The sequence below is a fragment of the Alligator mississippiensis genome, chromosome 4 (assembly GCF_030867095.1).
Source record: "Alligator mississippiensis isolate rAllMis1 chromosome 4, rAllMis1, whole genome shotgun sequence".
Classification (NCBI taxonomy): domain Eukaryota; kingdom Metazoa; phylum Chordata; order Crocodylia; family Alligatoridae; genus Alligator; species Alligator mississippiensis.
In genome coordinates, this window is record NC_081827.1 from 187,942,609 (window position 1) to 187,959,459 (window position 16,851).

The 16,851-nt window shown below is 46.4% G+C and overlaps 1 protein-coding gene and 1 long non-coding RNA gene across 2 annotated transcripts in view; one reads left to right on the forward strand and one right to left on the reverse strand.

Annotated features, from left to right (window-relative positions):
* Positions 1 to 646: 646 nt before the first annotated feature.
* The window catches only part of SLX9 (SLX9 ribosome biogenesis factor), a 120,449-nt gene continuing 104,244 nt past the window's right edge, over positions 647 to 16,851 (reverse strand). Inside the window, exons 4-6 of the mRNA XM_006265985.4 lie at positions 12,832 to 12,976; positions 3,747 to 3,815; positions 647 to 1,313 (exon numbers count right to left, since the gene is read on the reverse strand). Of these exons, the coding sequence (XP_006266047.2) occupies positions 1,190 to 1,313; positions 3,747 to 3,815; positions 12,832 to 12,976 (338 nt within the window). The 3' untranslated portion in view covers positions 647 to 1,189. The remainder of the gene's footprint in view (positions 1,314 to 3,746; positions 3,816 to 12,831; positions 12,977 to 16,851) is intronic.
* On the forward strand, positions 9,939 to 15,381 carry LOC109284311 (uncharacterized). Its single transcript, XR_002091721.2, has 4 exons — positions 9,939 to 10,282; positions 10,790 to 10,858; positions 11,537 to 11,712; positions 15,297 to 15,381. It is a non-coding gene; the product is annotated as an uncharacterized LOC109284311 (long non-coding RNA).

The window sequence follows — 16,851 nt, forward strand, 5'->3', positions numbered from 1 at the left end:
GACAGAAAATGAGGAAAGGAAAATAAGCATAGAAATCAAAGTTCCGTTTTCAGACAAACTCAGTCACCCCACGTTTGTCAGCTGTGGAACTAACCTCAGCTAAGTGAAAAATGTGACCTTGGTAGACATAGCTTCCTAGTTATCTGCTGGAAAGCCCCAGCACTTCAAAGAATTGTAGTATTGACCTCCATTCTCCTTGGCTGCCAATTAATATAGCTAAATATGGTAGCAATGAGAAATCAGAAGAGCCCTTTTATATATAGAGGCTATTTGCCATCCTTTCTTTATCTCCATTGAACAAGAATGGTTCATGCTCAGTGTGTCCTACGATAGCATCTTAGCAGTGCTTCCCAAATGACAGGCCAGTCCAAGGGTGCAGGACAGACCTGAAAGAATTAGCATTGCCATACAAGTGACCTTATGTGTCTGAAAGACAAGTTCTCTAGCTTGTTTAGAGCTTGATTTACAGTGCTTTCACGCTGGTCCTACCTTGGAGCATTAATTTTAACAGTATAAGATGGGCTTAGGGTCTACTTTTAAAAAACAAACAAACATGCTCTCTTCTTTGCAATTGGACACAGTGATGAGCATTACTTTATACTTACACCAGTATTTGCCAAAACAGAACCCAGATAGACAAACTCAGTAAGAAAAATGTCACAGGAGTTTATTTTAAAGACTATTTTTATACAAATAGTACCTCTTTGAGCAGTGTTGACCCTTATACAAATCTACAGCAGTTTTCTGCTCTTTAATCCATATGAGACAGAGCATAATGGTACAGAAGGCGTTTCAGATCATCATGGCAGAATACTGGAGGATTTCTATAAAGGCTTGTCATAACAGGAAGCAAAGGAAAGCAGGTATACCTCCACTAAGCAACAGAAACAACAATCATTTAAGAAGCGTGCTTTCAAGAAGGAAAGAAAAGGTATTGGGACCCATTGCTGCAAGTCTGATCCGTACACAAACATGCCACAGAGCACTCTGCCCTCTGTGGGATACTTTAGAAGGAGCAGCTGCCAGTGTCTGGAGATGATCACATTACTTCTGTGGGCAGAAAACAGGGCCACTGAATTTAATAACCTGCTGGACTGTCTCCAAGGAGTGTACAGGCCAGGAGAGGCTTGCTCAGTTTCAGGGACTCTTTGGCTATTGCCACTGTGTTTGTTCCATCCCCCGTGAAGTCTTAGAGGGGGCTTTCCTCCTCCTGCTTCATCCTCTTGGATAGATGTTCACTGATGGCCAGCAAGGGGTTAGCTTTGTACAAGGGGTTTGTGATGACCTCATGAAACCGGGCCATCTCCTCCTCTCTGAAAAAAACAAAACAAAACAATGGAAGGGTGAGTAGACATTGTACCAGCAAACCACCAGCACAGTGACAGGGTGGAGCAGCCCATAAGGCAGTAGCTCCTTTTACAGGAACAGGAATTACTCTGCTGCAAGTGTACAAAGCCAAATAAAAGGTGCTGCATAACACAGCAGCAGAACTGGCTTATTTTATCCAGATCCAGGGCTGAAATCCAGGACCCTCACAACACTGGTTTTCAAAAGATGGACCCAGTATCATACTGAGAGTACAAACGTGTGGTTAGGGCGCTACCACTACATGGGGAGCTCTGAACCTAGAAACCTAGAGCTGCACATACCTCTAAAAGACATCAGCAAAAAAGTAGATTCCTTATCTATTATAACTTCATCTGCTTTTAAAAATCCTGTTTGTGGCAAAAAGAAGAGGAACATACAAGGAATCCCTCTGTAGAGAGGGGTCACAGGTGGCTGCTGTGGAAACGACTGCATCACCACAGAGTAGAATAAGCAGAACAAAAGTAAATGAGCCTGAGTTTTCAATGCTAATGGTTTTCCATTGTGGCCACTGTTTGTTTGTTTTTCCTGCCTTGTTGCTCTTCCTGTCAGCTTCCCCTGCTTAAATGCATCTTCTACTCTCCAGAACATATGTAACCACTGCTCATCATATCCAGACTCCTACCAATATCAAACAAAGCAACAAGGTCCCATTACGTTTGCATCAGGCATTACCAGGATACTCAACACTCTCTATTCCTGCTTTGTTTCTATGGTAGGAATAAAGATTGAGCCATAAGTAATCACCAGTCTGATTGGCAATGAACTGGGAGTGTCATGCTGCACTCCTTTAGTTAACTGGTTACTCTCTGCTCCTAAAAGGTACAAGTGGCAAGGGATCCTGGTGATCCATTCCTCTTATTTGGGATATTCAGAATTTAATTCAAACAGTATATTGTGAAACCAGACACCACAATGATGGCACTGGGGAGATGTTATATTTGTAGCAACAGTAAGTATAATTCTGCAGGGTCCTAGGACTCTGGTGACTTCTCTTCCACACACAGAACTGGGAGATGCCGGAAGGGTTTGGAGTAATTAGGGAGGCTTCATGAGTGCACAGACCATCAGGGTTTCCCCTCTGAAAGTGAATTTGATGGAAATCTTAACTGCAGCCCATTGCTTTGTGGGTTTGATAAGTGTGGAAGAGGAGCTCAGGTAGCCTGCAGCCTTATCAGGACTACACCTGGCCCAGTCTGTGCAAGTTGGCCAAAAAACTTTCACATCTGCCCCCTAGTCAGAAAGGAAGAAAGCCCAAAGGAACCCAGAGATGCATATGGAAAAAAAAAACTGCCTCTGAATATCACAACTGCTCTGCTGTGTTGCCTTATGTGTTGTTATTTAAACTTGCTCTGCACTTCTGTGAAAGTTGCCAAAACCTGAATGAACTGGGGTAAGTACATATTGCACTGGTGCAGGCAACTATAGAGCACATGGGGCAACAAACCCAGTTACTCAGACTACTCATCACACTGGGGCAAAGCAGGAGTCAGTGTGAATTATGCACCCCACCAGAAGATTAAAAAACCCACAAGCAGTTCAGAAGGCAGCAACTAGGCCTGACCGAAGTGGAAAGTATTCACTTCAAATTCGGTGATTTGAATCACTATTCTGATTCAATTCAGCCAAATCCGAAGATATTCAGTGCCAAACCTTATTCGGCCATAAATGGTACAGGCAGGCAGTGCTGGCAGGAGTGGCTGGGGGAGCAGCGGGACGAGCCCCGGCTTGAGCCGGCAGCCCTGAGAGAAGCTATGGTTTGTCCAGCTGCTGACCCACTGGGGCAAGGCAGGCAGTGCTGACAGCCCCGAGAGAAGCTGTGGGGGCCGGGGAATGGAACCAGGAGCTGTGGGGGAAGCCCCTGCTCATTCCCCCAGCCCCTAATTATTCCCCCCAGCTCCCCGCAGCTTCTCCTGGGGCTGCCAGCACTGGCTGCCTCACCAGGCGGGGGGGGGGCATCTGGATGAGCAGCTGGATGAGCTGCAGCTTCTCCCAGGGCTGCTGGCTCAAGCTGAGGCTTGTCTGGCTGCTCCCCCAGCTGCTCCCACCGGTACTGCCTAGTGCCTGCCTGTACGGTCTACAGTCGAATCTTTGAATCGATTCAGAGGCTTCTGATTTGATTTAGAGAGATTAATGGTTCTCCCGATTCGATTAAGAAATTTGGCTACCGAATTGGGCCAAATCTCCTCCAAATTGAATCAGCTACTGAAGGTTCACACAGCCCTAGCAGCAACATCTTCAGCTTCAGTTTAAATATGTGAAACTATGGTAGCCTCCCCTCACCCAGCTGAGATGAAGAACTGGATGAACTCAACTATAAGAAGAACAGTCTCAGCCAAGTGGGATCCAGCTAAGGCACTTTCTGGTAGCTGCGTACTTACAAGAGCCTGTGCTTCTGGACTGGCTTCATTTGACTGAAGTTTGTTGGCTCTGCCTTTGCTTTTGTGTGGCTGCAGAGGGAAATAAAAATAGATAACAGTTTTATAGAAGGGAGACACTGTGCCATATGGCAAGGCAAGGAAAAGAGTTCAGCATGCTAAATCTGTACCTACTAGGGAATCTGTCTTTTGTTCATATAGTTAGATGTTAATCAAAAAAAAAACAACCATGCATGCAGCCAGCCAGCAACAGTGCACAACAGGGGCATGAGCATGTGTACATTCACCATTATCAGAGCACTCCATCATCTTCATCATCACAGGCACTTTCTGTTCAGGACAAAAGTATAGGCCAATGTCTCCCCTGGTGTTCTGGGTGATTTTTTCCCTTAGAGAAGAGGGATTCCTTCACTTACCTTTCCTACTAATCCTGGAATTACACTTCACCGTTAACTGTGTCAAGCTCCTGTCTGAACCCCAATGTTCCTTCATGAGGCAGGCAGGGAAGTTTTGCCAATAGTGCAGTGGGATAGGTGCTGAACACCCAAGGTGATCTGCAGTTTTAAGACTGATGGAGAGGCAGTCACCTGCCTCACTGTTGCTGTCTACTCTGAGTGTTTCTAGGGATTTTTTTTTTTTTAAATTATGTGGTCCTTCTTTCATTTCCCCCTTTTAGGCAGAATGCCATTGGCTTTGAAGCTATGGGATGCAGCACCCATTTCCCTTTCTCTCTCAGCATATATACAGCAGGCACATAACTGAGACAATCTTCAGCCAGGAAAGGCCAGCAGTAGAGAGGCCACAATTAAAGATGACTGCATGAAACTCTATATACTGAAATGTGTCTGTTGGAAAGCTCTGCTCACTTACTGGATGGTACTGAGGGACCAAGGGCATGGCATGGTAACCTGCCACATCCTGGGCACTAACCCCGAGATGTAACCAGGACATGGGGAAGCCCAAGCACCACTCTGTGCTTACTCTAACCGATGTGGAAATAGAGGACAAGTCTATGTGGAATCGAAGGGCTTATGTGGAGAAATGCAGTTGCCACAGAACTTGGTGTCACATACAGGGAGAAAAAGCAGGAAGCCAGAACTGGAAAGCAACTGAGGAACCTGCAGAACTGGCAGACGGTGCATCTGGGATCTGCAAAGTAACTAGGATGGCTGCTCGTTAACTGGGGACAGTCTAATCCAAAAACAGATAGAACCGCAGATTTTGACCTTCAGAGTTACAGGGACTCTGAGGCAGCATTGACACAGGTAGAAAGAGCAAAGGGGGAATGTTCACTGAACTAAAAATAACTACTATAAACTCACAGGGGGGAAAATGCACAAGACTGGAGCAGGAGAGAAAAGATGGGATTATCCAAATGCCTGGATGCAGACACTGGAAGTATAGAGGGAGAGGAAATCACTAGGATCTGCACACCATATTAAATAACCCAGGGCCTAATAGGAAGACACTGTTTAATAAAGTGTTAATGTTGAGGGCACCAAGAAAACCACACTGTGGGGGACACTGCATCTCAATGTTCTACAATGAAAACAGGACCTAGCACACCAAGTGGATGAGAGTGGTTACAAATGAAACAGCCTTCAGAGAACCTCAATCCCAATGTAATTACAAACCTGGAGGAAACTCAGAAGGGGAGCTTCAGAAGTAATAGAGTGCTGGAAAGGCTGGCCGACAGGAAAATGTTAAGCTGACTAAACACAGTTTGGCTACTGATGTAGGCACCTCCAATTACTGAAGCCATTCATATCAACAAGGGACCACAACTGGGAATTATGACCCAAAGATGACATGTATTATGAAGGCCTCCCCTGCTGGGGACTTTAAAGCCCATGCCTAGCCATTCTAGCCAAGCATGAGAGATGAGAGATTCCTGGAGGGGTTTAAGTCCCTAGCGGTAGAAGCCCTTCAGCTCCCATAACAGAAGCCTCTGATCCCCCCCGCTCACCAGCAGGTTATCAATCAGTTGATTATTGGCCCCTGCCCAACTTGGTGGTGCAAAGGGAGCCCAGGGTTGTGATCCCAGGCTTCACCTGCACTGGAAAGTACTGGCACAATTGGGATCTGGTCCCTGATCCTAAAATCATGCCTTCTACCATGTACACGTGGGCTAGCAGGAGACAAGACTGCTGGGACTGGGGATCAAGTCTCATCATGAATGTGTTAGAGGCCTTAGTTCCTGGATGAAGTTTCTAGTCAAAACCAAGCTAGAGACATACCCATCCCAGAAGAACCCCAGGTCCACTCATCAGGACACTGACCTGTGACATGGGAGATTCCTGCTCGAGTCCCTGTTCTGCCTACTTTAGATCAGGAACCTCAACCTGGCCCTTTCCCATAACAAATGAGTGCCTTGAACAGTCAGTATATGGGGTCTGAGGTGAGTCTCTCTCTGACTCTTCTGTTCTATTGTTTGTAAATTGAAAAAAAAAAAAAATCAATTACAGCACGGCTTTCAACCTCAGGTTCCAGATTCCCAAGTAGGTGCCCTATCTGCTGGTTTAGAGAGTCAGCCTCACTTACTCATGCTCAATGAGCATTTAAGTAGTGATGTGAAATGTTACAACTCCAAAAGAAAAAAATGGGAGGGACCTGAGCTGGATGATTAGGGCACTCGCAAGGGGCACAGGCACACACGGGTTTCCTGGTCCAAATCACAGGCACATGCTCTGATTGCAGTGCTAACAGTTGTTTGACGGTGGATGTAGTCTTTCCACAGAAATCTTCAAGAGAGCTCTGTTTCACCTTAATGCAGAACAGGAACATTTTTTAAATGCTGCACATTTTTTGCAGTGTGCGTGCCCTGTTTTATGACCAGCTCTCTTTACATAGAGCATTTATGAGAGTGCATGGGCAAGGACTATAGGGCAGCAGGAGAGCCAAGAGGCTCCCTCTCCAGGTCCCTGATTTCAGGGTCAAAGGTGCACTTTGTACAAGTAGTTATCCATAGTTTGGGACAGCACAGGGCCCAGCAAACACTGAGAGCAATGCAGACAATTTGTGAGCCTGCTTCTACATGGGGCTTAGCTGCCCCACACTGGCAGTATGGTACAGGCAGCAGATGGCTCAGATGCACCATGAGAAGCTAGGGGGATGGGTCTGCTTAATTTTGGCCCCAAAACCACTGTGAAACATGGGTCCTTGGGAAGATTCCCCAGAACACCATCTGCACTGGATGTCAGTGAGAGCAGCAGTCTCCTTAAGACCTGTCCAGCGACAGCCTTTCCCTGCATGGCAGACAGAAGGTACCACAGCTTCAGCTGGGTCTATCCCAACAGCAGCCACTGACCAAAAAACAGCCTTCCCTATTTTCTGCCTGAGCAGAAATATTAGCTCTCCCCATTTACTAGTCAGGGAGATCTTTTTCCCAAGCTTCACTGATTACATAACTACACAGCCACTATCATGCTCCCTAGTTTTTAGAAAATTAGGGCTGTCCAAGCCATTCTCCCCACATCTGCCACCTGTCCAGAACAGCTGACTCTTCACTTACCCTGGTCTCATGGACAAATCCTCCAGAATGTACTTTTCCCTGCCAGACCACTGAAGCCTGAACAACACAGGAGCATGTCAATCAGCAAAAAAGAGGAGCAGTGTAGGGCGTTTAACATGCTCCTCCAATTAGCTGAAAGCAGGGGTTATGCAGATAGATCTCTAACGCAATGCTGGCAATTTCCCCCCCTAAGTGACTGCTGATGGCCACAGGCCAGAATTTTTGTAGCACAATGATCAACTGCGTAATTGCATAACATGGGACTAAGAGTGCACCGGGCGGAGAAAAGCAACAAGAACAGATTAACTCCTACAGAGACAAAGTCAGCTTCAAAAAGAAGAATAATTTCCGAGTCTCCCTCAATCACTCTGCTCCACTACCTACAAGCGGCACCTACAGTTACTGACATTGAGGAGAACATCTTTTACTTAGGGCACTCACACTGTGCATTCATGTGCACTCAGCTTCACGGCTCTTATGCCACTGCCCTGCCTGCACAGGCTATCCACAGCAACAAGGAGAGAAGGCAATTGTGAAGCCACAGCCACGGGCAAGGAGGCTGTCAGACAGGGGCTATGCCTAGTCATACTTCAAACATGTTTCTGAAAGGGGTGAGATTTCAAAGTCAGCATCTCTAGAAAACAAATCCTATTACAGGCAAGCATTCCTAGAAATAAAAATCATCAGCCCCTGAAAAAAGCAGCACATATCACAGGCAGAACTGTCCCTAACACTAAATCCTTTGTAGCTTTCCATGAGGATTCAACATTCCTTTAGAAACAGAAAGTCCAAGTTTGTGTTAAAAAATTTCTGCAGTTCTATTTTCAGGCATACTCTAGTTCTGACCCCTAGCCAGCCTTATGAAATAGGTCTGTGCTGATGACTCAACCAGCTGTGGTACTTGGAAACGTTATTGTGTGAATCTCCAGTAGCATGGCAGCTCTGGTTGTGAATGGCAGCCTTGTTTCATTCTGCTTTGTTGCCTTCATTCATTATAAATCAGAATAAAACCCTTACTGTAATGCTCTGTTACCCAGCAAGAGATCAAATTTCTGGAGAATCTAATCTTTTATTAATAACGCTGACAAATCACTGGAGTATTATCCTTCACTTATGCAACGATTCTAATCCTACAAAAGCTTCTTCCAATTATTTAAGACGCACATGCACACACACAGAGAAAATGGGAGACTAAAGTCACTCTTGCATAAGCCAGAGAACAGATTTAGCTCCACGGGGTGCAGGTACTGATGCAGTTCCTCCAGCCCAGTGACCTGTGTGAGGAGCAGGGATGTATACTCTGATGGGGGCCCATTAACTGTCTGGGCCAGTCTTGCCCCTCCTGCATCAGTCACATACTGATGTGGGCTGCACTGGCTGGATTTGCCCATCAGAGCAGAACTTCTCTATACTAGGCTGCTCCCTCAACTGAGCTCTCCAACATCAGAGCCCCAGAGCTGGGACTCCACTGACAGTCTGGAGAAGAACTCGGTTCGAAGTACTATGTTGCTGGAATTCTCCAGTGACGAAGAAAAGGAAGAGAAGAAGTGCTCATGCTACAGTGGCTCTGCCTTTGGTGGTCCTTGTAGCTGATGGCACTGCTCTGAGAATGTCAGGCCACAGGAGATTTAAATTATGTAAGCCATTATTCCTCACTGGCACTAGCAGCATGTCATAGGAAAGAACAGCCCAAGGTAAATGTCTTGTCTACAGGAGTCCTGGGGAAAATCCTCCAGCAGAAATACAGTGAACATTACACAAAGTGCTGCCAGAATGCATGGGTGCATGCATGGGTGGGTTCGTGCTGCCTCCCAGAAACCACTCCAGACAGTGGGGCTTGAAACTCCCCCATGCCCATCTGTAGGCTGCTTTGTCACTATTTGGAACATGTGATTTCATCCAAGAGACTCATACAACTCCAAATCCTGGCTCAGAATCCAAACAGACCAAATTAAAACCCTTTGGGAGATCTGAAACAACACTGGACACATCTGCCCTTCATTGTAGTTAAGCCCGGAAGCCAGTATTTCAGAAAAGTAATAAGAAAAAAAATCATTCAAGGAACTGGGGATCAAGCTGAAGTAGGGAGATTTTCAAAGGTATAAGTGCAATTTAGATGTTTGCGCCTCCGAAAGGAGACCCTTTAGAACAAGGAACAGCAGCTCTCCTCATCTGCTCAGATAGGGGCCCAGTCTGAGTCAGTGTTCCCTCCTGACTAGAGCTGGAAGCCCAGCACACAGCACGAGCCAGTATTCAGGACCCCTCTGGCCTAAATCTGGGTGCCTTGCCAAACAACTTTATAAAAAAAAATAAATCAGCACAGCCCCAGTCCCTAATCTTTGCTAGTTTTGGTAAAAGTAAGCTTCTAGTTCCAGTCAAAGCTGAAGGTTTGGAGATGGGGATGTTTGCAGCATACATCATGTATACTTCCCTCTCCTTGTTGGATACTCCTAGGAAAAAACACATACAGCATCAGGGAGCTAATAAGAAGACAAATCACCAGTCAGAGGTCACAGCTAGTAGGGAGAACAGTGCTGTATTAGAGATGTGGCAGGCTTGCCGGGCTTTGCCTGTCTCTCTAGGCTTAGGAAACCACAAATGCGATTGGTGGGGCAAAACCCAGCAATCAGAGACAGGCAGGGGAGGAGCCCAGAAGAGAGTCCACTTTGCCTCTAAAGCTGGGGCAGGAGCAGATTGAATTGGGAACTACAGTTCCAGCCTCCTGATTGGTTCCTTTTCAATCTAGGGGCGGAGCCCCAGAAGGGGATATAAGCAGCTGCATGGTGAGCATGCCGCGCAGTTGGTAAGGAACGAAGAAGAAGGATGAGGTCCCGGGTCCAAAAATAGCTGGGAGAGCTGCCAAGTGGGTGCATCCGACTGCCCAGAAGAGCCTGAAAGATTCTGCCACTGGGCAGAAGCGGTGGGGGGTGCAGGCATCAAGGGACCGGGACCCTGGGAGCCGCAGCGAGGTGGCTCAGGTCTCCAACCCCAGCAGGAGGCCGGGCACAGGAGCCAGCACTACCACGGGGTGAGTCATTGCAGGGCATAAGGGGTGGAGAAGGAGGGGCCAGGTAGTCTGAGACACATTCCCTGCAGTCAGTCCCCCAGGGCCCCAGGAACGGAGTGGTTCCGAAGTGCGGGGAGCAGTATTCGGAGTAACAGCCCTGGGCATGCATGAGGCGGCCCAGGCCTGCAACTCCCCCTGAGAAGGATTGAGACACCGAGACATGTGAGCGAGTCATGCCCCTCCCCCGAGGCCTGGAACTGAGCCCTCCCCTGGAGAAACATTAGTTAGGCCAGGGCAGCTTATGGACAACCCCCCACCTGGCTCCTTGGGACACGTGAGTCAGTGGGGCACCGAGTCTCCCACTGGGGAGTGACACTCAGGGGGAGGCAGCCTCACTAGGAGAGGTGGAAGAAGGGATGCCCAGAGAACTTTTGCGCCTCATATTTTGGAGTGTTTTATTGAGTGCTTGACATGTGCATGTATCTTTGGAGTGTTTACTAACTATTAACTGCATGCCTTGTGTTTTAGAGTGTCGTTTATTGTGGTACTTACCTGTCCATATCGGTTGGACCATTATGCTTACCTGCTTGTATATGGGTATGTACATAGTTATAGATATATATATATTTGTAACCTGTAAATAATCACCTTAGTTCATATATATTAAATTTGTACCTGGTTAATTCTGTTCCTCTTCTATTGAGACGTGACAGGTGGGAAGGAACTGCGAATAGACTGCAGTTGCCATCCCCAGCATGGGTGCCCTGCTGGCTTTTCCCTTCTATTGGTGAGAGGGGGGTACTCACTTGGAGACACCCGGGTTACAGAGAGTAAAACAGGAATAATTCTAAAAACTGGGGAACAAACACAGTCCTTCCCAGGGATGCAATGATCCCCAAAGGTTGCCTTATTCCCTTTCTGCCTCAGCATTGCTCAGCAAAGCCCAGGCATGGTTCACCTCAGACCAAAATTAGCTGGTAACTACAGTGATTGAAAAACAGTGGCCCCAGGGCCCTGTTGTGTGTCCGGGGACCAGAAGTAGCAGTACTTCCTGCTTAGGAGGCTAAGTAAAAGGCACTAACAGGAAACACTACTTTTCAGTTGTTGTATAAAGTCCGATTCCAAACCAGCAGGGAACCTAAGGCAGCTTGGCCTGGCCAAAGACTGGAGGAAATGAGGCAGTTTAACAACGCCTTCCATTTTGAGCTCTCTACTCCAGTGACACTGGTAATGCTCACCTACTAAGTACAAAAGCAAGCATCTTACAAACCACAGAATTGCTGTCAAATGGATCTGGGCAGAGTGCACCACGGAGGAACTCCAGTTCCAGAGAGCAGAGCACTGGACTTGGGACTCCAGAGAACCGAGCTCTACTTGCAGTTCTGCCATTGGCCTGCTGGACCAGTCACTTCTCCTGCCTGTTCCTCAAAATGTCTCCATCTGTAAAATAGGTAAACTGGATACTGGCTTCCTTTTTTAGAAAGTATTTTGAGACCTATGGGTGGAAAACACAAGTGGTGATTCCCAACAGAATACCATGGCACCTTGGGGTGCTGCAAGATCCTTTGAAGGGTGATATAAGGTGTGAGGAGTTAAGTGAGGCATGAGCAAATAAGCACAGGCTCAGGCTTGTTCCTAGCTGGGTGCTTCCCTGCCCCCGCTGGCCAGCTCCTCTGCAAGGAAGAAAGAACTGTGGTATGTAAATTTGTTTTTAACACTGGGTGTCACTCAATTTGCAAAAGTTATAGAGGGGTGCCTCTTGTCCAAAAAGGTTGAGAACCACTGCACTAAAGAGCACCAGTCTTACTTTGCTGAATCCTACTTTGAGGGTCTGTTCCACACAGGCTTTCCATTATAACCCCCCCCCCCCCCCAAATAAAGTTGATGCCCTCCTCTGAAATGGTCACTCACACCTAGTAGGAGATTTAGCATGGCTGTGTTGTGATGCTGGCTGCATGCACGATACCCATCCTGCTTTCACCCTGTGTTAGATTGAGAAAAACCTTGTTGCTCAAAGCTTGCTCCCCAGTGTGAAAACCGCTCTCCTGTTTTGCTTAAAGCTGCCTTTTCTCAGCCATACACCATTCATTGTCCAGAGAGCTCTTCTTTTCATGAAAAAATCCCTTTATGGGATTCCAGAGAGTGCAATTCCATACTGACTTGCATTAGGAGATAAAGAGCCTAGTTCACAGTTACTCTTGACCTGCACTTGGGGCAGAGACAGTGCTCTGGAGCAAAGGTAGCTTTAAATCACTTGTGTACTGGGTCACGAAACTACACAAAGGACCCAGTGTAACCAAAAGCAGATCCAGGTCTACTGTAACTTGTGCTCTTTTCCCCTAGCCTCTGAGGAGAGCAGTTACAGGGCAATCTATCCTTGTCACACTCTACATCAGAGCTGGGATCAGAGCTGGGGGGAAGCAAGCAGAGTGCACAAAATTCTCAGGAGGCCTCTTCCACCCACTTGAGGCCCCTTAAGCTGCAATGGCCACAGAAATAAGTTAGGAGTGTAGCTGAGAACCAGACTGCCCTGCAAGTATGAAAATAAACAGTCATGAAAGAATACGCACGCCTTGGGCTGTTTCCTGCCCTTGGTCAGTTCAGAGAGCTCAGGCAGGGCTTCCATCAAAGGCTGCATGTCTCCCACCACTGGGGTTGCCTTCCGCTTTGCTTCGGCTTTCTGCTTCTGTTTGGCAAGCTTCACACTTGCTATTTCTGACAAAGAAAAAAAAAAAGTGACAAAGGCTGTCAGTTTCCCAGCACCCAAAAGCCTCTGAGGGATGGCTCCAAAAAAGGGGAGCATAGATGTGGTAAAAACCTTCTTACATTAATCACACTTATATGGTGCCTTCCCTCTCTTAAAACTCTATTTGACCCCTTTATTTCTAAACTTAGTTAATCAGAAAACTCTAGCGTCCACTGGATATCTCCCTTCTTGTTCATTTTAGTAGACTGGGAGTGCGACACCCAGAATGGTTTGCCAGTGGACTGTTTCTCTCCCACGCCTAGTCACATATTTGTATGACTGCTCATACCACAATTGTTGGGCTACAGATGGCAGGAGGGAAAAACTCACCCAGATGGGGAAAAGGAGCACTGAAGGCTTGGAGCAGCAGGGTGGATGGCTGAAATGGATTATTAATTGCATAGGCTCCACAAGGAGGAGTGGGAGAGGGGAAGGGGCAGGGGTCCTCTTACAGCCTTTTAGCTTTAAAACCACACAATACTGTAAAGAGCCGACTCGCATCTGCTATAGTCAAAGGTAGAATGGTCTCATGGCACAAGCACTGGGCTGGATGCAATTCCCAGCTCTGCCACAGACTCCCCTCCATGATTTTGCAGAAGTTACTTGGGCCTCATCTACACTAGGGACTTCAGTTCTTTGAGCTTTAGTTGTTTCTGCTTCAGCTTGCTCAAAACAAGGGAGCATACACACATTTAACACGCTGTACGGAAGCATCCAATCTAGGATCCTTGAAGACAACACAATTTAGAAAGCGTGTCCCCAGACTCCATTCTGCATCCGTTAAATACTGCTGGGTGTGAGTAGAGCCAACCAGTGCAGGGAGGATGTGGAGTGCTGTTTCCCCACAACCCTATGTGAGATGGACTGGAAAGTAAATCTCAGTCTGTCATTCCCTCCCTACTACGACTGCTCAGCAGCTCCCCCACTGGCTGCCTGCTGTACTGTAAGAGGACAGAGTAACTGGCCAGTATGTGGGATACAAAAGGATAACAGAGATGGAACCAGGTATACTGCCTTCAGTAGCACCTGATCCTGTTCCCCTCTGGGGCTTCTGCAAGCCAGCAGGGAAGCAGGCACTGGAGTAATCAGAGCTTCTCTGTCCTCTCTACATAGCAGCAGCACCCATGGCAGGGAGCCTGAATTTAAAAGATTCCCTTAATCTGGATGGCCCTACACAGGGCAGCCTACAAAACCCTGAAGACCAGCTAGTCTTCCAAGTCTATACCTAGCCCTGGGTTAATCTAACATGCCCCAGCTAGTTACAACACTCAGGGGCCATACATCATTGTGGGGACCAGAGTGCAATGTGTTTCAGCTACTCCCCAGTTCCATCCAGGCCACAGAAGGTGGCCTGAAAGCCAACTATGCTAACTTGACACCCACACCAGGGGGGATGGTGGGCAATTCTGCTTCCTTTGTAGTGTCTGAGTAATACTGCAGCAGCTTAACAGGCCAGAGAGCCTGCTCTATTGATTGTGGCCACTTGGCCTCAGAATCAATGGATCCTGGTCCCAGACTAGAAAGCCTGGTCCCCTCTGCTCTGGAGCATTACTAGCTAGTTAGTTCATCAGCACTGTGCTACCCACCCTGCAAGCAGCTATCTGTCCTGTTCACTTCATATTTGCAGGCTGCCCCTTTAAATCAGTTTGTTTGCTACCCTTTCAATTGCTTGAGCTTCTATCAATGGTCCTTCTGATGAACTGTGATTCTACAGAACATGGATGTTTGTGACTAATCTGGACAGCAAGCAATTCTCCTTCCAGGCGCCTGCCAAGAGCCCGGCTTTCTGTTCTGCATCAGTTCCTTTTTTACTCTAGCTTTATAGAGCTTGGCTACTAGTTCACAGACTGCCTAAAAGTTACATTCCCAAAAGTTTACAAACACCTGATTTCCAGCAAACATCCCAGATTCTTTTTCTATGATGTCTTCTTCATCCAAGGAGCCATACAGTTTCTTCCCACCCTCCTCCCCACCCCAATGCATGCTTCTAATGGCTAAAGGCTTGCATCAGTTTTCCTTTAGTCACTTCCCCAGGATGATTTATTTTTGCTTGGAATGGAATATGCTTGTACAAATTTTGGATTATGCTATTGGGCTGAACTTGAGTTTCCAGGGTATAAGGATCAGATGCCCAAGAAAACTAGGGATAGCCTAAAGAAAAATATCTTGGCATTAAAAAAGAAGGAGAGAGCAAGGGAAAGAGCAAGCAACAAAATGGTCTGAATAACATTTAGTATTCGGGGGGAGGGAGAGAGAAAGGATATGATTGTGACTCCTTTGTGACAACAGGACAGGCAGAGATGAATTTCCTCCATTTGAAAACAGAGACATCTACCACAGCTTCAAGCCAGTGTATTGCAAGCAACATGGAAATTATTGTTGTTCTTTGACAAGACTGAACGCAATGCATAATAATTTTTTTCTTTAGCCTTGTTTAGAAAGCAGAGTGCGGTGCATTTTCTTGGAGTTTCCACTTGGGGCTCTGATTAAAACCACAAAAAACAACCTGACTGACAATGAATGCTGATTTTGAGTCTTCTTTCAAAAGGGAAGAAGTGATGCATCAGTTCAGGTCATCAGTCTAGCTAGCGAAGCACGAGTTACAGAGATGTGATCCTATGAAATTCTCCTTCGAGACCTTAATTCAGGACAGCACTTAATTGCTTATTTAGGTCCCATATAAGTCAATTTCTATGTACAATGTTCTCCATTTAAGTGCATAGCCTTAGGAATGGAAAAAAGGCTACATACCTAGAATATGCACTCATCCAAACTTAATATAAGCAATGCTCATTAAGTGCACATATTACTGTCAATGCCATGCTGTTAGCAACCTTGAACATGATGGAAGGCAGCAGCACTGAAACGGAGTAGGTCCTGTTATTTTCAAGGCTTCTAACAGCAGCTCTTTTACAACAGCTTACTTCTATGGAGTTAAGGAGAGAGTACATTAGGAAAGATGCTATACGCTTAAGTGGCATATACACTTTCCCCATATGCAGATAACTGATGTTTGTTACAATGAAAGCAACAGATAACTTAGGAGTGGTTATGCAGTTAAGAATATTATACATATAAAGAAGGGGAGTAATACTGCACACACTTAAAACTGAGCCTGAGCATAATCACCTTCCTGAATAAGGGCCTTAATTGGTGCTGGAAGTTACAGAATTACTACTCCTAAAACAAATCAACATGCCTATGCAATAAAGACTTCACACAGTTAAGGGAGTTAATCAAGCTAAGGGCAAATTACAGGCAGCGAGATGGACACAAAAGCAGCCAGTGAATTCAGAAATAATGGAAATAGCCAGGGATGGGGTTGAAAGATGACATGGAACTCAGAGAAGTCCTGAAACAGGCAGAAAGTGATTTTCAACCCACACCCACAATATCGCTACTTCAGGAAGTCTGGCAGACCAGCCACAGCTCAAATGCTGACCCAACAGCTTGGACTGGCTTTTGACACAGAGGGAACTTTTACAAGCACTTCTCAGATTTTGCTTAGATCACAAGACATGCATTAACTTTGCACCAATTTAAAGACTAATTGAAGTTAAAAAAAAATTCAGAAACAGTAGCAAAATGGGGATTTAATCCTCAGTATTGGCTGTACTGAAGAGTTAACAGGCAAGGTGGCACAGGCTTTTCCTTTTCTGGCTCTGCTACTGGCTACTGAGTTTCTTTCCTTCTTCCTGTCTCAGGTTCCTCCCCCCTGCCCATCTAAAAAAAGAGACAGTGATTATGACTGGCTCCATTGTACAGTGCTTTCAGATTATGGATATATGCTATACCAGAGGTGGGCACTCCTATTCATATTGCCAACTCCCCAGCATTAAAAAAC